Raw genomic sequence first — 25,818 nt, 5'->3', positions numbered from 1 at the left:
CTTAAAATTATTTCCGTTGCTACCTCGTCACTGTCTTTTTGCTACTGCTATGAACCAGGTGGCCCCTGTGAAAGGGTCGTTCGACCCCCAAAGGGGTCTCGACCCACAGGTTCAGAACCATCACAGCAGGTTTCTCAGAGGACTGCTAACCACAAGGTCAACCATGTAAACCCACCAGCCACTCCGCCAGAGGGAGATGACTGTTCCTGTAAGGATTACAGCCGCCCCTGAAGAGCAGTCCCACCCTGTCCTTAGGGCCGCTGGGAGTCAGAATGGACATGATGGCAGTGTAGAGTCACAACAACATGAGCTCAGAGAAACTCCGTCAACAAAAAAAGCTTTTATTTAGAAAACAGAAGTCTGTTCTGTTTATTGGGATGCTTCCCAAGAATCAAGCCCTTCCTTGGTGGCTGTGTGGAGACACTGACAAGGGGGCATTTGGTCACCACTGTCCAAAGTAAACTCGTTACAGGGCCAGGTTCCGCCTCCTTCATACCACTCTCGATCAATCGGTGCCGATGGTTTTGATCCAGGTGCCACCCAAAGGGAGCAGGGGCTGAGCTGAGTTGACCTTAACTCATACCCAGGTGGAACAACTTCCGCAGAAAGGCTGGTCCTCCCCAGTAGCCCCTGGAAGAAATGACACAGAAAAATAAATATTTGCAGTGGCAAGAGATGGGGTGGCTTCAACCAGCAAGAGGTTGACAAGGAAGTCGGGCTGCTCACAGAGCAGGCTCAGCAGCACACAAATCAAGATCTGCCTGTCTACTGGGACCGAGAGAGCCCGTGGCTTGGAGGGACGACCTCTCTAAACTGTCGCTTTGGCACGGATTGGCTGTGTGAGGCCACATTCTCCGGTTCAATCCAGGAAGCTGGTGTTACACCTGCACCACCAATCAACGCTCTGCTTTCATGGGCACAATGAGTGTAAGTTAGGATTTCTCAACGTTGGCCCCATGACATTTGGGGCTGGAGATGTCTCTGTGTGAGGGGCACAACTGTGCATTGTAGATGTTTTAGCAGCATCCTTGGACACTGCTTACCAGATGCCAAATGCACCCCCAGAGTGGTGTGTGGGAAACAGAAAGATTTCTCCCAAGTCGTATCCCCCAAATATACATCAGATTTAGGACACTGCTTGCAGCTAATGGTAAATGAGTGTCAAGTTCACTCCCTGCAGACAGTCAGTTGCCAGACTACTGTCTGGTCCCACAACAGGTAAGCCCTACTCCCTGCTGTTAAGGACAATGGGCTACTTCTCCCTAAAGGCTTGCGGCCATCAGACTGGTCCCTGAGATGAGGTTTACACCCTACTAATCATGGTTTCTATGATGGGTCAGAGAACAGATCAGACCGGCTCAGTGACATTCAAAGTTAGGTTGCCATCCTGAATCTAGGATCCGCCCATCTTGTCACATGTATACCCCCATTACCTCCCCTTCCTATTACGTGGATACCTCTAGATCACCCTCCCTCCCATGATTGTATTACCTATAGCACAACCCTTTCCTGTGACGTATGTCCTCACCTGTAATTAGGGGCTTGCAAGTCCACAGAGAATATAAAAGCCTTGGTTAGCGCTCTCTCGCTCTCTCTCTCTCTCTCTCTCTCTCTCTCTCTCTCCACATGGACCACCAAGGAGGCTGAGGTGAGCATACTACCATGAAATGTGTCTGACTCCATTATTTCAATCTCTCTTCTATCTCTCATGCTCTCTATGTCATTACTTTGTTACTATAATCTTTACTTATTATCGTTGTACAGTTGCACCTACCGGAGCCATGATGATGTGTTAGGGGCTGGTCAACCCGACAGTGGTGACTAGACACCACCAAATATTCTCTGGGGATAAAACCACCCCCTGTTGAGAACAACTAGTGTAGATATCCTGACCTGCCAGTCCAACAAGCCAAACTGCAAACAAGCAAATCTACTGCCACCAAGTCAATTTGATCGAAAGACCTGATATACATTTTCTAAGACTGTAGATCTTTGATTGCAGATAACCTCATCTTTCTCCCGTGGAGCAGTTGGTGGATTTGAACTGATGACCTCGTGGTGAGCAGTTCAATGCTGACCCAACAGTGCCACCAGGCCTTCCTGTCTAATACAAGTTTGCAAAAGTTGAGTGAGATTGTCTTTTCTTTAAGAACGAAGAAGAGAATCACATTAAAAACTTTCTATTATTCTTTGTGGAATGTGTATTGTGTCTTTGTCACTTTATATATTAGGTCATTTGATTCCCATAACAATTTCAGGGGCAGTAAATTATATAATGTGGCTCTTTTAGCCAAACTCTCTAACTCCCACCAAAGGACCTTTCCCTTCAGGGGTCGGCGTGAGGTTCACTTGGAATGAATTGAGAATGGAAATGGCCTAGAGTGCCATCCTGCTGTGTATAAAATGAGCCCTCTGAGAAGGAAGAAGGATGGATCTCACTACCAGCTAGAACCAGGAGCAGAGCAAATCCTCTGGACCTGAGATTCCTGTGCAGAGAACCTTCTGGATCCAGAAGAGAGTTATATCATCAGGAGAGCAACAGCGAAACCAGAAGTCAGAGGATAGAACAGAACTATGGACGTCCCAACCCAAAAGAGCCCTTTTGTGCAGGAGGCTGGCTTGTGGAGTGGGGTGATTCTGGGCACTCGACTGGGGGAGCTGGACTTGCTGAACCACAGAATGGAACTGAGTATCTTTGGGCTGAGGCTCACTGGAGTGGGGTGTTTCTGGGCACTTAATTCAGGAGGTTGGGTTTGCTAATCCATGGAAGTGAAATTGAACACCTTCAGGCTGAGGCTTACTGGTGTGAGGTAACTCTGGGCACTTAATTCAGAGAGCTGGATTTGTTGACCTACAAACCTTAAGTGGAATGCCTTGGGGTTGAAGCTTATAGCTAAGTGGTCTGCCCTTTGGGCATTTATTAACAGACTTAACAGAACTTTGTAACATATCCTGATAAACAATTCAACCCTGAGCATTTCTCACTGCCATTACAATTTGTTAACATCCTTCATAAACCTTTTAATCATGAATTGTGTCTGAGTTCTATGTAGCCACAGCAGTGGGTATTAGAACCTAGAGATAAAGTGGAGAATATTAATTAATTTGTTACAACAATCCTATGAGATAGATGAGGTTATTTGCATATTGGAGATTGCAAAACTAAAACCAGAAATTTAAGCAACTACCCCTAAGTGGAAATGGTAGACACATAACTAAAACCGAGCTCTACTTGACTTGAAGTCACCGTTTTAGGCTTCCTAGACCCACCTACTACTCTTAAAACGATTATGACTCCTAGCTACCCTAGGGAGCAGGATAAAACCACCCCAATTGGTTTCCAAGACCATAACCCTTGATGGGAGCAGAAAGCCTCCTCTTTCTCCCATGGAAGAGCTAGGGGTTGTCAACTGCTGACCTTTCAGTTCGCAGCCCAACTAGTACCCCACTATGCCACCAGGATTCCATGTTTCCTACAGTTTTTCTCAAAAACAAAAATAGGGTAACACATCAGGAAATGCGGAGGTGTGAAAAGTGGCTCTGTGCGTGATACTTATTTGTCAATAAATAAAATAATTGATACGTATTAATGATCATTACTTTTTAAAAATCATTTTATTGCTGGCCCTTACAGCTCTTACAACATTCCAGACATCAATTGCATCAAGCATATTTGTACATAGGTTGCCATCATCATTTTCTAAACATTTGCTTTCTATTTGACCCCTTGGTATCAGCTCCTTTTTTTCCCTCCCTCCCCCCTCCCCTCCTCGTGACCCCTTGATAAATTATAAATTATTATTGTTTTCATATCTAACACCAACTGCTGTCTCCCTTCACCCATGTTTCTGTTGTTCGTTCCCCTGGGAGGGGGTGGGATAATGTATTGATTATTGTGATTGGTTTCCCCTTCCTCCTCTCCTCCTCCCCACCTTCCCCCAACCCTCCTGGTATCACTACTTCTATTTCTGTCCTGGATTCCATGTGTCATGAGCTCTTATCTGTACCAGTGTACAGGCTCCGGTCTAGCCAGAACTAAAGGCAGGAGACTGGGGCCATGATACTGGGGAGTGAGGAAGCCTCAAAGGACCAGAGGAATATTGTTTGTTTCATCAGTGCTATACTGCACCCTGATTGACCATACCTTCCTTGTGACTCTTCTATCAGGGGATGTCTTTTTGTTTGGTCTCTGTTATTGCTGTTTTGCCTACCTATATAAAATAGGCATGGGAAGCAAGCCCGAGGAGAAAGCAATAGGACCAAAGGTTCTGGAGGGATTTGGGGGTAGGAGGAGGCAGGGAAAAGAGAGAGTGATAGGGGAACAACTAGGGAATTAAAAGCAACAACAAGGAGGATGCAGAGTTCCCAGTGGTGTTGGAGCAACAGCGATCTAGTTGAGATGAATTACTAAGAAGCAGAAGAAGGGTGAGTGTGATGGTGGGACATGAGAAAGATAAAAGGAAACAGGAAATATCTAGGAAGCAAAGCTATGGGATACAGGTATAAACATATGTGTGTACAGATGTAAATATATTAATCCATTAGAACAGAGCATGTACACTGCTACAGATTGGAACCAGAAACACAGGAAATCCAGGATGGATGATCCCTTCAGGACCAGTGGTGAGAGTGGCGATACGGGTTGGGTGGAGGGAGGGTGGAGTAGAAAGGGGGAACTGATTACAAGGATCTACATATAACCTCCACCCGGGGAGATGGACAACAGAAAAGGGGGTGAAGGGAAACATCAGACAGTATAAGATATGACAAAATAATAATTTATAAATTATCAAGGGTTCGTGAGGGAGGGGGGAGTGGGGAATGAGGGGGAAATGAGGAGCTGATGCCAGGGGCTTAAGTGGAGAGCAAATGTTTTGAGAATGATGAGGGTAATGAATGTATAAATGTGCTTTACACAATTGATGTATGTATGGATTATGGTAAGAGTGGTATAAGCCCCAATAAAATTTTTAAAACCAATAGAGGTTTTGGCATATGTACATATATTCATATGGCAATGCATGAGGAAGTAGACAGATGTTGGGCCTCTGCTCAAGCCCTCCCTCAATGCAAGAACACTTTGTAATAACAACCTGGCATTCTGTGATGCTCACCCTTCCAACATGTTTTCGGAAGACAAAATGGGTACATAAGTAAATGTGGTGAAGAAAGCTGATGGTTCCTGGCCTCCAAAAGATATAGCATCTGGGGTCTTAAAGGCTTGACGTTAAACAATCAGCCATCTAGCAGGAAAGCAACAAGTCAACATGGAAGAAGCACGCCAACCTGTGTGATCATGAGGTGTCAACGGAACCAGGTCACAGGCACCAGAAGACCCAAGCAACAACAGGTCATTGCCCATCTTGGGAAAAGAGGTGGCCTACCCTGCAATGGTAGACGAATGATCATTCCCTGTTCCTCAGCTAAGCCAGCTCTTTTTCCCAGGAAGTATCAAAATCCTTCCTAGTCTGCCATCCCTAACCTGTGGGAAATGGCACAGCCGGGTGTAGGTGACAATGTCCCCAGCAACTGAGGTCTCTTCTCACTTACAAGTCAGTGCCCTTGGGCTAGATGTCTACACCGGGTGATGCACTTACCTGAGCATCATATTCCAGTAGAGGAAAGGCATCAAGTCGGCCTTCATCAGGTACATAGAAAGGCGTTCTTTGCTCTGGTCAAAGGGAAATGTTTCCAGCGGCTGAGAATTGTAATCAAACTCCGCGAGAATCACCCGGTTGTAGCCAGTGACCAGCGGGCAGGATGTGTAGCCATCGTACTAAAATTAAAAACGAACTGGAGTTATCAAAGCGTGCTTCTTATATACTGTTATATAAACAGCAATCAGTATCTAGTATTGACTCGGAGTGGTTTCAGGTTTTTCCAGTAGATAGATAGATAGATATAGATAGATAGATAGATAGATAGATAGATAGATAGATAGATAGATAGATAGATAGATAGATTAGATAGATACTCAAATTGTATAATGAAATTAACAAACAAACCATGATGAAGGCAATGATTGAAGTATCCTTATTAGAGTAACAAAGTAAGAAAGTGGCAGAATCATGGAGGTGATTTGCCTGCCGAATGGAAGCTGATCGTTGAAACAAGGATGCAGACAAGCCGTCCATACCTTCTTCACTGGTGTCTGGTTCTTCATAATCAGGGAAATGGTTCTGTCAAGGATTCCGGACTGAGCAGCTGTAAGAGAAGTGGAAAAGTCAGAAACATCCAAACATCTTGGTCTTCCGAGGAAAAGAATTCACAAATAGTTTTAACGCGCACAAGTTAAGAAGGTTTGGTGCCCCATCCCTCTAGGTTGGAACTAGAGCGGGACTCCTCTGACTTCTTGACTTACCAGAAGGGGGTCTTTTGGTTCATTAGTTTCAAAATGCTGATGATGAACTTCTCTGTGAATTTGGAACTAAAAGAGCCAGCTCTCTCTAGCAGGACAGCAGGCAATTTCAAGCATGCATTTTAAATGAGTCCCCTACCCTAAGCCCACTCCCCCTTCCTTCTGGAAGTCAGTCAATGGCCGGTGTGCCCAGTCTCCCATGGCCATCCAGAATGTCCTCATGGCCTGGTTCACAGTCAGCTAGACTGGTGGTCCCAGAAGATCTAGTCAGGCAAAAGTCTGAGTTTTCATTTGTAATGGACTGCCCTGGCTAAAACTGGACCAAATAAATATAAGTATATAAATCCACTGTCAATGGGTGGCTTTTGAAGCATAGCAACCCTGTAAGACAGAGTAGAACTGCCCCCATTGGGTTGCCAAGACTACAAGCTTTACAGAAGCAGACTGCCCCATGTTTCTTCTGTGGAGCAGCTGGTGGATTCGAAAAGCCCACCTTTCAATTAACAATGGAGTGCTTTTAACCACTGTACTACCACCAGAGTTTCTAATAGATGACAGATAGATAGATAGATAGATAGATAGATAGATAGATAGATAGATAATTAGATATGCTAGATAGACAGATAGATTAGATAGATAGGTAGATGGATGGATGGATAGATAGATAGATAGATAGATAGATAGATAGATAGATAGATGCATGCGAACACACACATGAGTATATATATGCATATGCATATATATTATGCAAGAGTCAGGGAAATTGTCTTTTTTAGTATGGATGTTAAGCCTAATATAAGGAACCCTGCCATTCAACATTAGCTCCTGTATCCCACTGCACACACTTGTTTTCTACAGTATGCTTAGAGCAGGCATGAGACCATTTCACCAATAAGTCTTTCTGTGCATGTCTGACATACGAGGATTTTTAACATAAGACACGTTATCCCACCCCAAAATATTAACAAGTAATTCTTTCGTGTCTGCTCATCTCAGTCCAAGTTCAATGTTAACTAATCAAGACTCCTAATGATAAAAACAGTTGGGGTCTCCTGAGGTGGAAGAGTGGACTTAGCGTTGAGGAAAGACGGGTGCGTTCCATATCGTAAAGTGCTCCTCAAAGAGGTTATATTTAACCCCTGGAACCAGAGATTGGCAACCCTTTTGTTAAAATGCCAGTTAGTATATAGCTTAGGTTATGGGGGCCCAGAAGCAAAATTGGAGCTATGTAACAAGATAGAAAATAGAAATTCACAAAAACATGCTATTGAAAAAAGTTTAAATCTAATTTCTTGTGTTTTAAAATATAGGTGCACTGTTCAGAAGAATAGGATTTCCCCCCCCCCTTAGGATAATATTTCACTCCATGGGGTTCAGAGTTAGTGTCCCCATCAATGGCCATCTGGAGAACCAGTCTCAGAGGCCCTGTAAGAAAACAAAGAGCGGGGAGCCTGAAACCCACCCGCTGCTCACAGGGCCCCAAATCAAAAGAGCAGTGAACTTTTCCTCTGGAATGAGGAGTTCTCAAAATTAAAAGGAAACGACTCAGCTTTAAAAATATGAAGTGGTCATCTTCGCTATGGAGAAGGGAATACATCTAACGGCTGTATTTCCCTTTTCAGAAACATTGCTCTTCTTCGGGTGCTTCTGAGAGAAAAAGGAAACACCCCTGCCTTCGTTCAAGTCCATTCTGACTCAGTGACCCTGGACGGGATTTCCCAGACTGGAAATCTCTCGGGGAGCCGATTGCCTCATCTTGCTCCCTCGGGGCATCCAGAAGGTTTGAAGCGTCATTCTTGTGGTTAACGGCCAAATGGCTGGCACACACCATCACCACGGTTCCTTGGGGAACCTAGAAGACTTGAAATCTGTATCAGGGACACCTGAACCCCACACAAATCTCACTGCCATCAAATCAATTCTGACTCAGAGTGACAGACACTGTAGGGCAGAGTAGAACTGCTCGATGCATTTCCAGGACTGTAAATCTTTGTGGGAGTAGAAAGCCTGGTGGTTTTGAACTGCTGACCTTGTGATTAGCAGCCCAACATGTTACCTCTGCACCCCCACAGGAGGACAAACTTGGAGAGGAGTGGTAGAAGCCTGCGGTTAACTTTTATTAAATACCACATCCTGGCCTTGTGCTGAGCTCAGAGAAGGGAGAATCCTGGGACAAAGGGAAGCAGACAGGAAGTACACACTCCCACAAAAAGCCTGATTCATCATGGCAAGACAGAGTCTCGCTCACAATAGCAGAGTGGTTTGGAGTGAGGCAAGACAGCAGTGCTGGGTAAAGCCCAGGACACCTCTGGGGAATGAAGGTAGGCATTTCTTATGGGTCCTCCCAGGACTGGGAAGTGGGGAGAGAATGAGAAATGAGACTTGCTATAACTCCACCGGGGGTGGACTCGGGCTTTGGGTGTAGATGTCAAGGAGCAGAACATTTACTGCACCGCAAACGTGTGGGGATCCCCCCCAAACAAATCAAACAACGCACTTGGTAAGTGAACTTTGGAGCAATGACACAACACAGTGCATATTATTAAAAAAGGGAAAAAAACAAGATGGAAAAACAAAGTGGATGCTCCGTATGCCTCAAGACTTGCGTATTAAGTGAAAAATGGCATGGGCAGAGCCGAGCGCATCATGTGCTACAGCCCCTGTACAGGAGGAAACAGAAGGGGTGCTTTTTTATTTGCCAGTATTTCGGTAAAGAAACTCTGGGATGTGAAAGACATAAAAGTGATACATGGCACAGAGACTGAGCAGATGGTAAGCAGGGAGCAAGGCATTTCCCTTACAACTTTGTGTCTAACAATATTTAATATCACCCATTTAAAATCGAGAGAGAGGGTCACTCTGAGCCAGTGTGTTTGTTTGCTTATTGTGTTTTGTGTGTGTGTGTGTGTGTGTGTGTGTGTGTGTTTCTCTGTCATTTGAAACATTGAAAGCAATGCTTGTTTGGGGGATTGCTTGTTTGTCTTTAAGTAGCTAGCAGACATCATGAGGCACTCTGGAGGCAACAGTGGGCTCAAGTTGGGGTATAAACCAAAACACTCTGAACCGCCAGCTGGGGAGAAAGATGAGGCTTTCTGCTCCTGCCCAGAGTTACAGCAGCAGAAACCCAGCAGCAGTTCTTCCCTGTCCTCCCTCAATTCACTGCCATTAGGCCGATGTCGACTCCTTGGGACCTTCCAGGAAGATGTAGAACTGCTGGGGGGTGAGCCGTTACGGGAGTAGAGAACCTCTTCGTTCTCCCTCTGCGTGGCTGCTGGCTTCAAACTGCAGACCGGGAGGCTCGCAACTCAACCCCACTGTTAGCAGGTAAGCCACCCCACCCGCCGGGTTCCTTCTCTGTCCTAAAGGTGGTCAGAATCAGTGCTGGAGAGGATGTGGAGACAGGAACACTTTCACATTGCTTAACCAATAATGGAACAGAGTAGCTGAATCCTCACCTCGGACCCGAGTAAACAGCTACTGCTGATCGGTGCCATTGAGTGCATTACGAAGCAGAGCAGGTCCGTGTGACGGAGCACAACGTCCCTGTAAGAGATCCCAGGCTGTCGTCTGTACTAAAGCCTGTCACCGTCAAGCCTTTTCTCCCAGTCTCTGGGCAGGTTCAAACTGCCAACCTCTGGGTTAGCGAGCAAGCACTTAACCACTGCACATAACAGCCAGACAACTCCACATTGTGGGATATTCCGCAAGATAACTGGTCTGGACCCTTCAAAAAGTGCCAATGTTTTTTAATCTATATTTATATATTTGTCTTTATAGCTTTTTATATTTGTGTGTATGTGTGTGTGTGTGTGTGTGTGTGTGTGTGAAAGAGAGAGAGAGTGATAAAGAGAAGACTGTTCTTTCTAGACATAAGAAATGAGACCAAAGAAATGTGACAACAGAGCAGTATGTGACCTTGGTTGGCTCCTGGATTTAGGAGGAAAGGAGCCATAAAAGGCATTTTTAGAAAAACTGGAGAAATTCACACAGAATTATATATTTTATTACACAATACTTAATTCCTTGTGTGTGAATAGACTTTTATCTTTTTAAGAAGTAAAGGCTGAAGCATTTAAGGGTGATATAACATGATGGCTCAACTTTCTTTCAAACAAGCAGACAAAAAGAAGACGTAAGTAAAATGATGAAGCAAAGGTCACAAAATATTAATATGAGCTTCATACATAAAGGGTAGATGTGTGTTCACAGTCTCTGAATCCAAAGACCGAGCCCAGTGCTGTTAAGTCGATTCTACTCATAGTCCAGAGGGGTTCCAAGACTATAAATCTGTGTGGGCGCAGACTGCCTTGTTTTGCTTCTACAGAGCCTCTGGTCGGTTGCCAGCCTTTTGGTGAGCAGCCCAGTCAATACCCAACCTACAGCCAGACCAGGGGCACCAATGGTTGACAGTTCAAACACCCAAAGGCACCTCCGAGGGAAGACCTGCTGATCTGCTTCCAAAGCCTGTGACGCAGGACACTCTTCATGCGTGCTTCACCCTGAATCAGAATTGACATGACAACTAACACCAACCATGTGCGGATCCACAGCGCTTGTTTTCCTCAGTTTGCTTATGTTTGGAGGGCTTCAATTACAGGAGTGGGAGTCCCGAGTCAGAATGAAAAAGATGTGTGGTGCGTTTCCTAGAAAGTCTTTCTTAGATCGAGGGAGTCGGTAAAGGTGAAGGTAGACAGTGTGTTCTCACCCAGAGCCCTGAGCAGGAAGGTCTGTGGGTCAGAGTGTCCAGGGGGGGATAGTTCTTGTCTGCAGAGGACACCACCTGAAAGGCAATTCTCCCCATCACTGCTAGTGCAGAACATTGAGGTTAAGGATGAGTTTTCCAAGCGGAGCTTTTATTGGTTACCCATCAGGGCATGCTCCACTCTATTTGTCTTAACAGAACAATGTTCTGGTCCAAAAGCTTTCATTGACTTGCATGTGTTTTCTAGGGAAACAAATGCTTCCTTAGCTGTACAGCGGTTCCAGCAGAAGAAGACGAGCCCACCTGCATGGCACAGGGGCACAGACTACCAGGGATGTACGCATGGTGGCGTGAGAATGAGCAGATGTCCAGAGAGCAGGAAAAGAAAGGATGTCTTCCTCCTAATGGCCCTCCCCGCAGAAAGCAGCCTCTCTGACCCACAGAAGGAAGGTAAGATCATGCTACCGTGGGGTGCCACACGGCTCCCAGACTTTCTTCCTGACGCAGGGCTCGCTTCATCGACAGCTCCCTTCTGGGCCAGGAAACACCATCATTTTTAACACAGAATCGTTTCTTCATGTTTAGCAGAATGTGGTGGGTGCCCAGCTTCTGGGTTTGTCACCACTGTCCCCTGGGTACCATTCGTTTGGGAAGGGGAGACAGTTGGCTCTTCCTCTTACCCACGGCAGCAGCGGTCTTTGATGTAGGAAGGTTGGTGCAATCCCCAATCCCAAACACATTCGGGTATCTCCTGTGCTGCAGGGTTTCCTTGTCCACGTCCACCCAGCCAGCAGCATCAGCCACGGGACTCGTCTTGATGACGTCTGGCGGGCCCATGGGCGGGGTGACATGGAGCATTTCATACTGCACAAAAGGAGAACATTTAGATGGGGGGGGGGGGTGTCAATACTTCTCCAGCCCTGCAAGTTCCTCCCCATCTTTCTCACGCTGGAGTTTGTCTATGGCTGCCCGGAGTGTTGTACAGACCCACGCCCTCGCCAATGTCTTATGTATTCCCAGGGAGTCTGGAGGCAAACTCGGTAGCCATCTCCTGGTTGGCATGATGCCCCCAGGCAGAGACCAAATGGTCCTTAAAACAGTGAGCCAGGGGGATCCTAGATACTGGGGAGAACCTCGCTCACACTCGGAAGGAATCCATTGGTTGTTCTATTATTTCTAAGATAAAGACGTGGCCTATTGTGATTGCTCTCTTTCTGATCCTCAGCGGTTGACTTGTAAAGTCTGCCACTTCCGTTCTGTTCTAGAAAAGGGATTGCATCATAAATCCTAGAACTTGTAAAGGTCACGTTGGGGGCAGGTAAGTAAGCGCCCATCCTGATCAAGAGCCAACTCAGAAGAAACATAAAGGAAACCGTGAACACATCCATTTAATATAAAATAAAAACGGTGTGAAGGACACTGACCAATACTTTGGAGATGGAAGGAAAGGTCTGATTCAATATTGAGTTTGCTTAGCAGTTTAGGGAGCAGTGGGGGGGGGATGTTTCCCAAAGGGGGTAGTTGGTGAGCCAATGTCAAAGTTCTCCTCATACTCATCTCGATTGCTTTTGACAGCTCATTTAACATTTGCGCTTGTTTATGCGCTCTTCTTCCACGTTTGTTAGTCCACCCTCTTTATTCTCGGTAAGAAGTTAAGCAGGAGCAGATTACCTAATAAAGAAGGTAAGTACAGGCTTCCTTGTGCTTCCTTGGTTGTCTGTAATAAACAGTTTCACATGTAAGTGAGCACAAGTGAGCCCATGCCTATGTTGCCTGCTGGGTCATCCATCTCTGTCAGGGACTATAAATTTGAAATTCTAGAAGATGGTGCTATGGGGTGAGGAGAGAGACCCAGATGGCAGCCAAACCTAGAAGCAACATCTTGGATGTGGTGACATTGTTCAGTGCAGATTAGGAAGTAAACTCACGTAAACCTGTGCTTACTTTGGTATTGGATAATCTGACACCGATGTTAAGGGATTAGTTTCAAAGAACTTTATCTAACAATGACAATTGGCTGGTGGGTCATGCAAGGTCATATTGGTTCAAATGTTCAAGTAACATTTCATGAGAGTGAACAAATGTTGGCAATTTAAGATAATTCCTACCTGTGCCAGTTCCCATAATAGGCAGTACACGCCTTCAGTCAGGCTCAGCAATCACTGAAGGAAGGGGGAACAGGGAAGATGGCCTGTATGTATGCTCTCAGATTATATCACTATAAGCTTAAACACTGAGCTTTTAATAAAGAGAATGCAAAGGAAAAAATGTATAAATATAAAATTATGAGCCTAAGTGAACCTAAGGTAATGAACATGTGTGTTCTGGATTAATTTGTATCCAAACGTGTTTGAGCCCAATCACACTCACAGCTATTGGAGGTCAGAACTTGAACAAAGCAATGTCCACATTATAACTCCCAGTGCCTGTGAGTGTGACCGTCTTTAAAAATTAGGTCTTTGTAGATAAAAGCCGTGATGTTCACATGAGTTTAAAATGGAATAGGGTGGGCCTTCATCAAATATGACTGGTGTTTTTATATGAAAGGGGGAAGAGAAACAGAGACACATGAAGGAAAACTGCTGAGCGAAGATGAAGGCAAGAGACTGGAGTTAGCCGGGGGGTTGCAGATGCTGAAAGCAGCACAGCTATTCCCCTGCTCTTGCAAGAGCCATGGTCCTGCCAAGACTCTGCCTTCAGACTTCCAGCCTCCAGAACTATGCAAAAATGAATTTATCTTGTTTGCAGCCACATAATGTATGCACACTAACGCAGTGTCTGTGGCATAATGGAGCAACTGCCAACAACTGTTTTCCGCCAGATGATAAAGCTCTGTCTGCATTTCTACAGTCAACTAGCACTACACCTAAGGAAGCCAGGTCTCAACCTCATGGTGCAGCTTTATCTGTTAGTTAATATACTAGAATTCTCCAAAAATATACACATTCCATACATCTTTCCTAGAAGGAAAGTCAAATATGTTAACATAATCAGAGTGGTGTGGAATTTTACTCAACTTGAAAGCCTCTTCAGAAGAAATCCTAGAGCCTACTTTATAGATTTATCAAAAATTAACATTGGACAATGATCTGATCAGTAAACATCCACCTAATTCACAATTAAAAGCTTGAACAAATTATCATTGGCATTCAGTTGTAGGTGTTTCTCCATCCATTACTCATTTCTACAAACTGTGTAGGATAAATAGCCTGCTTCTCCTTGATTAGCATATATAATATAATTAGAGGAGTGGCTTTCAACTGATCGTGTTCAAAAGCAACATTTGAAACACTTGTGGAAACTACAGGTTCCTGCATCCCTCCACATACAGATCCAAAGTTGGTAAGTCTTAGGGAAGCACAAAATTTCCTAAGGATCCGAACACAGGAAGGCTGTAGATTATAGTCTTAGATACTTTGATTTGAAGGAATGAGCCCATTTAAAATTTTCCAAAAAATAGTGTCATGTTATCACTTTGAGTCAATTCTGACTCATTGCCACCCGAAAGGATAGAGGGTGGGTTTCTGAGACTACATTTCTGGTGGGTAGAAAGCCTCAGCTTCCTCCCACTTGGGTCTTCAGCGTACTCATTTGATACCTCCATCAATAAATGCAGTAGACCAGATAGTCTCCAAAGGCCAGCCTCGCCCTAGTATTCCAGGACTTAAAACAAGCTTAGGGGTTTTTTTTCAACGTAAGAGACTTGAACCCAGTCACATATTCTCTATTCAGGATAAAGTCACAGGCTTTCTGCTATGTGTTCATTGCAATGCTAGTTCTCAGTGCTGACGGCCCTTTACAACCACCTGGAGAACTGTTAAAACTCTCAGTCTTCCAGAAGAGCCAGTCAGGGTGCAGAACAGCACTGACGAAACACGACGGAAGGTTGTTCCTCTAGTTCTTTAATGCTTCCTTCCCCGCCCCCTCACCAACTACCATGACCCCAATTCTATCTTACAAATCTGGCTAGACCAGAACATGTATACGGGTACAGATAAGAGCTCAAAACACAGGGAATCCAGAGCAGATAAACCCCTCAGGACCAAGAGGGGGAGCAGCGATACTAGGAGGGTAAGGGAGCAATGAAGTGGGGGGAGAGGGCAGAGGGGGAGTAAGGAGGAACGGATCACAATGATCAAAAAATGGACCCCTTCCAGGGGGATTGGCAGCAGAAAAGTGGGTGAAATGAGACAGCAGTCAGTGTAAGACATGGAAAAAAGCTTTTTTTAAGTTATCAAGGAGACATGGGGGAGGGAGGAATGAGGAGCTGATTGATGCCAGGGGCTCAAGTAGAAAGAAAATGTTTTGAAAAGGATGATGACAACATATGTACAGATGTGTTTGACACTATGGATATATGTATGGATTGTGTGATAAGAGCTGTTAAGAGCCTCCAATAAAATTTTTTTAAGTTGGAAAAAAAATACTCTCAATCTGGCCACCGCCTAAACCAATTACTGGAAATGTACAGTCGGTTAAGACCCAGTCATTAGGGCTCTTTAAAGTTTCCAGGTAAGCGCTGTGTTCAGCCAGGTGTGAGAGTCAATGCTTTCAATCAGTGGTTCTCAACCTTCCTCATGCCATCACCCTTTAATACAGTTGCTCATGCGGTGGTGACCGCCAACCATAAAAATATTTTCATTGCTATTTCATCACTGTAATTTTTCTACTGTTATGAAGTGGGCGACCCCAGTGAAAGGGTCATTCGACCCCCAAAGGGGTCGCAACCCACAGGTTGAGAACCGCTGCTTTAAATCCTCCAGGTAGATTTTTCAACATTCAGATTTTAAGAGTGGATTTGACTCTGGAAAGAGAATCTGTCCTGAAATTATGAAATTCAAAGGAGGCAATAAATAGATGATTTCTTTATAGACGTTATAGCTACCTTTGAGGATCAAGAACTAATCGCTTATCCAAGTTTCTACCTGCAGCCTCAGCTATCCAGAACACAGCTCACAATCAAAGGTCCAGTTTAAACAAAAGGACCAAATAGCAGAATCTGTTCCTTCCTTCACACGCAAACATTTTGCTCATCAAAATACCCCTTGGGCATTCACCAAACAACCCATTGACTTTTACTTTGCATGAAAACTTAACAAGATGCCTATCTCATCTTCCAGGCAGTAAAAGATCATAAAGAGAAATGGCCAAGAACTGAAGCTGGAGGGACTTCCCATGCCATGTCCTGAAATCCAGGAAAGCCAAAGCCAGAACACTACCAAATGGACACACAGACAACCAAGGAACGAAGTCACATGGGACCTTTTTATAAAGTGATTGCTAGCCCTAAGCACCCCCAAAAGGGCTCTGTGAGCATAACTACTTAAGAGCGCTTCAAAATTATGACCCTGAGCTGAAGAAGGTAGATAGCGTATATACTCGAGTATGAGTTGACCCAAATATCAGCCGAGGCACCTAATGTTACCACAAAAACTGCATTAAATATGTGCTGGGAAATTCGGCTTATACACGAGTATCTATGATATGTACCTGGGATGGCTAGTGAAGCTAGAAAGTAAGGAAATGCTAACAAATCTGATGGAGACATGCCACAAGGACTCAAAAGCCAGCTCAGAGGGGCTGCTACGTGTCAAACCTGGGATAATTTGAGCACCGAAATAAGTAAGAATTACAAAACATTGAGAAAACAGGAAGTCGTGAATATATACTGATAATGAGTTAACTAATTAAGGAGAAAGAGAGAACCTTTGCTTGGCAGTAGTATGCCAGGAGCCCGCTGGTAAATATGTAAGAAATGCCAAAATTGGAAAATCATCATTCTGAAACCCCTATAGTAAAGATTAGACAAGAATCATCATCTAAGTGCTAGATCTAGGAGGAAATTTCAATAAAGAGTAGGGTATTTGCATGGTCATAAAATGCTTCCCACAGACTTCTATTAGTAGCAAGGTAGGAAAAAATATTAATTATACCGTGGAGAAACTCAACCACCTAGACTGCTGATCACAATTAACATCACCACCGAGGGCAGTGGACATGATGTGCTTTCATATGTGATGCCCTAGCAGGAAGGACACAGCATGGTCTCTTCAGTACTCCAGTTTAGAAAGCAGAACCGGAGACTAATCACACGGAGCCACGTGGCAAACCAAACATGGGGAACATTCTATTAAAAGGGGGAGTGGAGGAAAGGAGTTTTATTAATTCTGAAATGTCAGTGTCATGAACGACAATAGCTACAGAAACATCCCAATGAAATGTACCTCCTCACTATAGACAAAAGCCTGTACTGGCAGGGGGAAATGGTATCAATTCCACTGGGTCAAATGACAAAAGTTGAAATGCAAGGGGACTTCAGAAAGTTCACCGGCAAAGGTAATTTAAAAATCATGGAATTTCCCCATGAATATTTTGAAGCCCCTTCGTGCAGATGGCAGGTTAAAGGATCGTGTCCGTGTGAAAGTTGCTGAACTGATAGCTCTGTAGGAGTGGGGAGAGACCTCAGGAAGGTCTGTGGAAATCTTCCATTATTTTAAATTCCATTTTGCTACACACTGTCTGACGCCCCCTCAGACTGATGCTGTGGTTATATTAGAGAATAACCCTATCTTAAGAAATCTACACTAAGTACTTGGGGGTAAAGAGGGGTGAAGTGTCACAGAGTATATAATTTACCCTGAAATATTTGGGAGTATGTATATATATATATATATATACATATATATATATGTGTGTGTGTGTGTGTGTGTGTGTGTATACACACATATGCACAAATGTATATACCAACAATAAATGTATTTACAAGCCATACAAATATATATGCCAGCCACATCAGGTAGGTTCAGCAGTGTCCAACCACGTATTCATTCATGCAGTGGGCAGGAGGCCCTGGTCTAGAAGGGTACTAGGAGGCAGAGCAGCATGAAGCTTAGAGCCCCCAAGTAACCAAGACTCAACATCCATGGCTACCCCAGGTCAGCAACAGTCCCTAGCAAAGTTACTTTGCTCCATCCCTTGAGGTTTCCAGTCCTGGTCAAGCTTCCTGGGTTTCTGGGAGAACCTTGAGCACCCAGAAGCAACTGGGTGCAAGTACAAGTTCACAAACCCTGAGGCTCCAAGTGCTAAAGAAGAGGTGAGCAGCTTGTATGAGGGCTACTTTGATTCATGTGCATCAATTATAGACTCTAGGTAATATGGTGTCCATACAATGTCTTAATCGCAATAATGTCCTATTTTACAGAATGCTTCATATACATCAAGCAGCACATACCTGTATCTATACGGTATATACTCGAGTATAAGCCAACCCAACTATCAGCTGTGGCACCTAATGTTACCACAAAAGCTGCATTAAAAATGTGCTGAAAAACTCGGCTTCTACACGAGTGTATATGGTATTTATATATCCAAACACATTTACATATGTGTGTATGTGGGTGTGATGTATAAATACATAAGCACACACCAAAAACAAAAAAGTGATGCCTTTGAGTCAATTCCTACTCATAGTCACCCTATAAGACAGAGTAGCGCTGCCCCCTGGGTTTCCAGTGCTGTCAATCTCTACAAAGGCGGACGGTCACCGCCTTCTGAGAGCAACTGGCAGATTCCAACTGCCTGTCTCTGGTGAGCAGTCATGCACTTGAACCAGCATGGACACGCACCTGAGTACACCCATGTGTATGTTGACAGCGCGCACGTGACAAAGCAACTAATAAGAGAGCCTGAATCAAGCGTACCTGGGAGCATCCTTTGTTCTGTTTTCATTTTTGCAATTTCTCGGTAAGCTTGAAATTATTTCCAAATAAAAATGCATTTTTTAAATTGTGACCTTAGCACTTTGGCCCAAAACTTTAGTGCTCAGTAATATTTTATTTAAGAAAGGACAGAGGGGTGCCGTGCATTTTAGAAAAGGCTCGAGTTAAAAGACTTCAGATGTGAAGTTTTGATATTTAAAAGATTCGCCTTTGGTTCACTTCAAAATTCATTTTATTGGCGCTCTTCATTCTTTTAACTGTGCTGTAGGAATGGAATGTGATTATGAAAACCTTCTCCTTCCGCTAACAGATCTTGGCAGAACAAGGTAAGCAAAGGTCACCTGCACACAGACCCTGCAGGGCAGTGACAAGGCGAGTGTCCTCCTGTGTCCTAGGAAGTTTCACTACGATCAGGGTCAATTCTACAGTGTAGGGCTTCTCACCTTACCACTGCCCTCAGGCGTCATTTTCAACCAGCCTTCTCCAGCACACAGTGGTGGCAACCAAGTGACAGCCACAGTGTCCCCTGCACCTGCCATGCTCCACACCCAATGCCTCAGGCCAACAGCTTAACCTCAGCACTCACTGAAATCACTTGTGTCTCCCCAGGTTTGTCCAGGTTCTCGAAAACGGCCTCTTGTTTGTCAGCTCGCACTTCAATGAGGTTGTGCTTGTAGTTGACGGTGAGATCCCTCTCCCGGATGATCTCCAGCAGGGCGTCTGCATACTTTTTCACCCCAAAAATGGCTCCAAGAGAAGTGTTGAATATGATATTGGCCTTGGGCCTCTTCCCTGTCTGAGGAGAGACAAACAAAAAAAAAAGGAAAGATCTACAACATTCCCATCAGTTTTTTAAAAAGCTCAACAGGACCCAAACCCTCAGAAAAACCTTTACCAGGTTCCTCCCCCCACCCCTCACTATACCCTGGTAGGGTGATGTGTAGACCAATCCACCACTGTCCCATTTTCTGGTAGCAACACATGAACCAGGCAGACACTTGAGCCTAGAGTTGAGGTGGGCATTGTTGACCTAAAGGCTAGAGGTGAATATCGAGTTCAGCTATCAAAAATGTCAAGAAGGATAAAACTGAACTGTTTATTTGGACATTTTCTTGATACATTCCCTATTTAATATGGTTGTGGTTCAGCTGTAGAATTCTTCCCCTCCATGCAGAATTCTCACCCAGGTTCCGGGCCAAAGTACCTGATGTACTGCCCCCACTCACCAAGCCGTGGAGGCTTGTATGTTGATGGGACAAGTGTCAGCAGGGCTTCCAGACTAAGATGAACTCGGAAGAAAGCCTGGCAATCTACTTGCAAAATCTCAAACAAGGAAAACCCTGTGGGGGTGGCACGGGACTGAGCAGCATTTCATTTTTCTGTGTATGGGGACACCAGGCATATCGGAGGCCAGCTTGGTGGCAGTGAACAACAGTTGACCAGGTACTATTCCAGGAAAATCATTGAGACAAAATTCCCGACTCCTGACTGTGACAGCCTAGCTTTGGGGATTTCCCCCCACCCCCACATCCCTAAGATGTTTTGTCACCTGAAAAAGAAATTTCCTCTGAAGCCACCCAAGACTTAGGAGAAAAGAGCTCTCCGAGAAGAATTCCCACGAGGGCAGGAGCACTGGTGTCTTCCCCTTCTCGTTTGTTCAGCTCCCTTTCGGATCTGCTCACCTTGATCTCACCATTGGCAACCCCTAAGGATCCAGAAGGAGCTTCCTTCTGACCAGAACAAGCTGTTGGAACTGTTCCTTGGTTCCCAGCCCCACAGAGATGCTGCAGGTTTACATCACTCAGGGGAAGGAGCGATGTAAACTGACCCGGTGCCACCAAGCACGTGGGCAATTCTGCATCCTCATCAGGCCCTCTCCTTTTCCCAGCTGTCCCTCCCAAAGCCTCGGATTGCCTTGAATTCTGCCACAGTTTCCAATCAAACCCCTCCTTGGGAAACCAAATGTCACATCCCAGGCAATGCCAGGGGACAGGGGGGCAGCTTCCCTCACAACCTTGAGTCGTGTACAGTTGAGCTAACGCCTGTTTACAAGACGTCCTCCTCTGCCCTCTCCATTCAGGTTTGAAGCTCTACCTTTGGCCTATGAGGTTTTCCCAAAGGGCGTATCCAGTCTAGAGAGCATTCGCAACCATAAGCTCAAGTGGGAACAGTTGATGATAGGTTATGTAAAAATGAATGATTTCTAACATATCTTCCCAGGAGACACACCTTAAAAAACAACCGTGTTACAAAGTCAGTCTTAATAACACACAGCACATCTAAATGGGGAAGTACGACATGAATGTAACCCTGTGAGAAAACAAAAACTGCATACAGGAAAACAACCAGCGCATTAGCCAATGGTGACAGTCGCTGTGTGGATGTGATTTGGATTATTAATGACTCCCTCATCCTGTTCTCATAACTCTTTAGTTTAAAATTTTATACTTATGTAATAAAAATTTAAACATAAATATGGTATTCTGAAAAGGGGGGAATTGGAGTTGGTGCTCTCTACCACCCTGATGGCTGTGCCCAACAAGAAGCAGAAGCATACCTTCCTGAAATAAGCTTCCGACAAGTACATGATCTTCTGCGGGGCACCTGCACACTTCACAGGAGTGTTTGGGAAGGTAAAGATGGCATTGCCCTCCTTGAAGTCCTGCAGAGCTTTCCATGTCTTCTCTACTGTCTTGACTGAATAATTGGACCCTATTTTGGGATGAGCAAAACCTTCTGGTAGGCCTTTAATCTGCAACAAAGCACAACCACAAATTATTTTTTAGCAAAAATGCAAATGGCTTCATAGTCCTTGCTCTTTGCCACTCATCCAAACTCTCCAGTATTCCAGTACCTTCCTTGCCGCCATACACACAGAGAACAGAGTAGGCACGTGGAAGAGGGGTCTGCTGCAGGCCACGATGTCACGGGCTCAGCTCAGGGCAACCCTCTGCCTCCCTGACCTGGAAGACCATGGTTGGAATACAATTATTCCTACCATCAGATTGAGGGCAAGAATCTAGTAATGCTTCCTGTTTGGAGAATGACAGACCCAAAAGCCACTTGTATTGACTCAGTCATATCAAATCTAAACTACTCCTTATCGGGCTGTACCCAAGCAAACTTCTGGTAGAAGCAGGAAGCCTGATGTTTGAAAGCATGAACTTTGAAATCCCCAAACTTTCTTTGAGTCCCAGCTTCCCCTTACTAGCATTGTAATGCTGGGCAAATTAGTATCTTTAAGTCAGTGGGTCTCAAAAAGTGGTTGGTCCCTAGAACAGCAGTGTCAATGCCACCTGGGAAATTGCTAGAAATGCAAAGTATCACACCCAAGCCCAGATCTACTGAACCAGAAACTTTGGGAGCAGACTCGGAAATCTATGGATAAGCAAGCTCTCTAGGTGATTCTAAGGAGCCCTGGTAGTGTGCCTTTGTCCTCGTAGAATAAGTGTTGGGCTGCTAACCACAAGACTGGTGGTTCTAACCCACCAGCCATCCCAAGGGAGAAAAATGAGGCTGTCTGCTCCCAAAAGATTTAAAGTCTCAGAAACTTTACATAAGGTGACTAAGAGAAACAATTGACTTGAGAGCATTGAGTATGATTTGGGGGGTGGTCCTGATGATTTGGTTACATACTGAAGTTTGAGGAGTTTCCTTTCATTGTCTGTAAAATGGGGATAAAATATCTGTTTCATAGTGTGGTTAGCAGGAGCAATTGAGATCACACATGTAAAACTTAGAAAATTATGCACACAGTGCATAGTCCATACGTGTTAGTTTATTGCTGTCAATAAGATTAGCTGGACTCTTGTCTTGTTAGAAGGTTCATAAAGTATAATTAAAATGCCACAGATTGAGTTGAGACTTCAACATCAGTTCTTCCAACAAGAACAAGTTTAACTGTGACCATCATGCAAGAGTCTGTGAGATAGGCTGTTCCCAGATCTGCCCAGACCATTCTCCCCTCTGTATGGTGACCCCCTCCAGGGTCACAGCAGACACAGCAGAAGTCCCCTTCTCCCACTGCCGCAGCGAAACAGAGCCCAATGATCTCCTTCATCGGTAGCCTGGGTTCACTCCTTATCTATAATGTGAACACGTTATCATTTGTTCTCCCTTTTGACTCGTTTTAAATTGGTTCTACTTTTTATTATTTTTTTGCTTTCTTTTAGATTGGGGTTTTTCTGTGTTTCATTTTATTATTGTTGTGGGGCTTGTTTGGGAGTTCTGGCATGATTTTCTTTCTATGAAATCCAAGATAGGTAAATCTATAGAGACAAAAAATGGATTCACAGTTTCTTTGGATTATGGCAAGGGATATTAAGGGCAAGTGGGGAGCTAATAATAATGAGTACAAGAATGATAAAAGTGTTCTAAAATTATGTTGATTGTTGCATACTTTTAAATATGTTTAAACTATTGAATTGTGTCATATGTGAATTATAGGTCAATAAAACTGTTAACTTTTTAAAAAGAAGATACAAAACAAACTCTTTGGCCCCACAACTTCAATTTAGATGAATAAATAAGAGTGATCATTTCCTTCATTACTGAGCTCGCCTCCTGCTACAGTTTCGGTGGTTATAATATGAGCAGCTTCAGGATTAATGATTGTCATTGCTATTAAACCCTTACATTGCATTTAATGTTTTTGAAGGTTCACATCTATGCTATCACTACGTTCTCCTCGTGCACCTCCAAGATTGATAGGGAACTATTAATAGCCTATAGGAAATGAAGCAGTGCAAGGTTGAGAGACTATCCCAAGATTCCTTCAGATCTGAATGGACCAAGGCCCCTGACCACTAGCCAAAGACTCTGCCCACAGGACAAACATACATCCTGGTTCCCAAAGCAAAACTCACTATGCAAGAGAGAAACAAAACAACTGCCCTCTTATTTCCTTGCCATTTCGCCTTCGTCTGAAGAAGCTGTTGGTAAGGGGAAAGCTTCCATTGAGTTATGGCCAACTCCCTTTTAGAGGACTTGCAACATGAAGAGTGGATGATGAGCCTCTTCACATGGCATTGGGGTTTTTTTGAGAGGCAGCCCTGTGTGGACAGAGTCCCTGGATAGTACAAACTGTGTAGGTGCTTGGCTGCTAACGACAAGGAAGAATGTTTGAGTTCATCCAAACACCCCTTGGAAGAAATAGAGGATGATCTACTTCCAAAAATACCAGCCCACCCGGTAGAGCACAGTTCTGCCCTGACACACACAGAGTAGCCACACAGGACCTACCAACTAGTGTGGCGTGGTAGTTACAGAATTACACATCAACTTGATAAATAAGTGTAGGGGGTGGAGTCTAGCCTGTCAATCAGGTCACAGACTGATGATGGCTCCCTATGGGTTTGGCCTGGGAGCTTTCTTGCTCTCTCTACTTCACTTTTCTGCTGTTGAGACACTCGGAGAGCTGGAGGAGCCACGTGGAGACCCGCTCCAGCACTGAGATGCTTCCACTGCCATTCGATCCAGAAGACTTCATACCCACTAGCCTGTGATCTTCCTGCATTTTGCATGTGGCTGCATGAGTCTGAAGAAAGATTTATGGACTACTATTGGTCTTATCGGTCTTATGAACTTGATCTGGCCTGGGCTGGGATATTCTCTTAATATACAATTACTCTTTGACATAAAACTCTTTCTTGTACATATACGAGTTGTCTCTGGATTTGTTTCCTAGTTAGCCCCGTCTAGCATATCTGGTTTTGTTATTGTGTACATACACTGTCTTTGTATCATCAGTCAATGTGCGTTGGGGCTTTTTTTCAGACCTATGGGCCTCCCAGAAGTAATTCTAATTGGTACTTTTCTCCATAAAGTCTAACCCATAGATCATGTTCTCTGCTATTTGAGATTCATGAATCATGGCACCGTGACTCAAACTATATCACAGCCTTCACTCCAATTCACGGCTTCTCTGAACCTTCCCAGAACACATCCCAAGGACTTTTCATTAATCCCACAAGTTACCCAGGAGCCCAATCCCTACTGAGCCAACTCAGAGGCGATCCTCACCTGGGACCCATCCTACAGATTGTGACCTGGTAGACAGTACACTTTATGTATTCCAGTTATTTACCGGCCAGGCCCTACAAGCTTCTCAATGTGATTGTAAATACTAGAAAATGTAAGAAATACTCCGTTGGGGTCTAGAAAACCTTCCCGTTCATAACTGTCAGATAGTACACAGCTCGAGAGTTTGCAGAGAGGAAATCTAAAGAACTGTGAGGGTACCATTTATAGTATGTCGGCCGTTTTATCTACTAGGAGCTCCAGCCTCTACCCAATACAACTCAGAAGTGTGCCCAGTGCCTAACGAGTCCTAAATTTCTGTGTTATGAATAGAATAGTGTCCCCCAAAAATATAAGCCTCTGTGGCTGTGGTTATATATCTGTATGAGACTAGGCTTCCTTTGTCATATGAATGAGACAGAATATAGAATGCATCTTCAGTTGATCTCTTTTGAGATCCAAAGAAAGATTAAAACTAGTAAGAGAAAGAAGTAGTGATGGTGTGAGAGAGAGGTCAAGCCACATGAAGACCACCCAAGAGTAAACGCTGGAAGAAACAAGGATCTTCCTCCAGGGACAATGGAGACAAAAAGCCTCCCCGCTTCCCCAGCTAGCACTCTGAATTCAGGCTTTTAGCCTCCCAGACAGTGAGAAAGTAAGTGGCTGCTTGTTAAAGCCACCCATTTATAGTATTGCTGCTACAGTAGCACTTAATAACTAAGAGAGGCAGCTGAAGACTTACTTTCCAAGTACGCTTTAATACAGCCAACCCAGTGTTTCACAGAAAGACTTTTTTCTTTTTAAAGAACTACCCTTAGGGCGTGGACACGCTGACCTCTTGTTAAAGCTTAAAGCAAGAACATGCATCGTGATCATCGACTGAATCTTAGAGAGGTTCAGAGGGGATTTTGTGGGTGTTTTTTTTTTTTACCACAAAAGGACTGCTGAGAAGTAAAATTAAGAGAGGACTTCTTAGTATTCCTTCTTGTCGAATTAATGTAAAACAACTAAGTGCAGGGTCT

The 25,818-nt window shown here is 44.4% G+C and overlaps 1 protein-coding gene and 1 long non-coding RNA gene across 3 annotated transcripts in view; one reads left to right on the top strand and one right to left on the bottom strand.

Annotated features, from left to right (window-relative positions):
* Positions 1-320: 320 nt before the first annotated feature.
* Positions 321-25,818, bottom strand: part of SQOR (sulfide quinone oxidoreductase) — a 64,322-nt gene continuing 38,824 nt past the window's right edge. Inside the window, exons 5-10 of the mRNA XM_075530497.1 lie at positions 21,336-21,530; positions 19,365-19,574; positions 11,741-11,924; positions 6,137-6,204; positions 5,598-5,776; positions 321-630 (exon numbers count right to left, since the gene is read on the bottom strand). Of these exons, the coding sequence (XP_075386612.1) occupies positions 573-630; positions 5,598-5,776; positions 6,137-6,204; positions 11,741-11,924; positions 19,365-19,574; positions 21,336-21,530 (894 nt within the window). The 3' untranslated portion in view covers positions 321-572. The remainder of the gene's footprint in view (positions 631-5,597; positions 5,777-6,136; positions 6,205-11,740; positions 11,925-19,364; positions 19,575-21,335; positions 21,531-25,818) is intronic.
* On the top strand, positions 8,551-22,156 carry LOC142425326 (uncharacterized). 2 transcript variants are annotated; one of them, XR_012779662.1, is made up of 3 exons: positions 8,551-8,679; positions 11,308-11,510; positions 16,181-22,156. It is a non-coding gene; the product is annotated as an uncharacterized LOC142425326 (long non-coding RNA). The 2 variants fall into 2 exon arrangements; XR_012779663.1 differs by lacking the exon at positions 8,551-8,679 and adding an exon at positions 9,532-9,682.

The sequence above is a fragment of the Tenrec ecaudatus genome, chromosome 14 (genome assembly GCF_050624435.1).
Source record: "Tenrec ecaudatus isolate mTenEca1 chromosome 14, mTenEca1.hap1, whole genome shotgun sequence".
Lineage (NCBI taxonomy): Eukaryota > Metazoa > Chordata > Mammalia > Afrosoricida > Tenrecidae > Tenrec > Tenrec ecaudatus.
The sequence above is the reverse complement of the archived record's forward strand: the minus strand, read 5'-3'. Positions and strand labels throughout refer to the sequence as shown.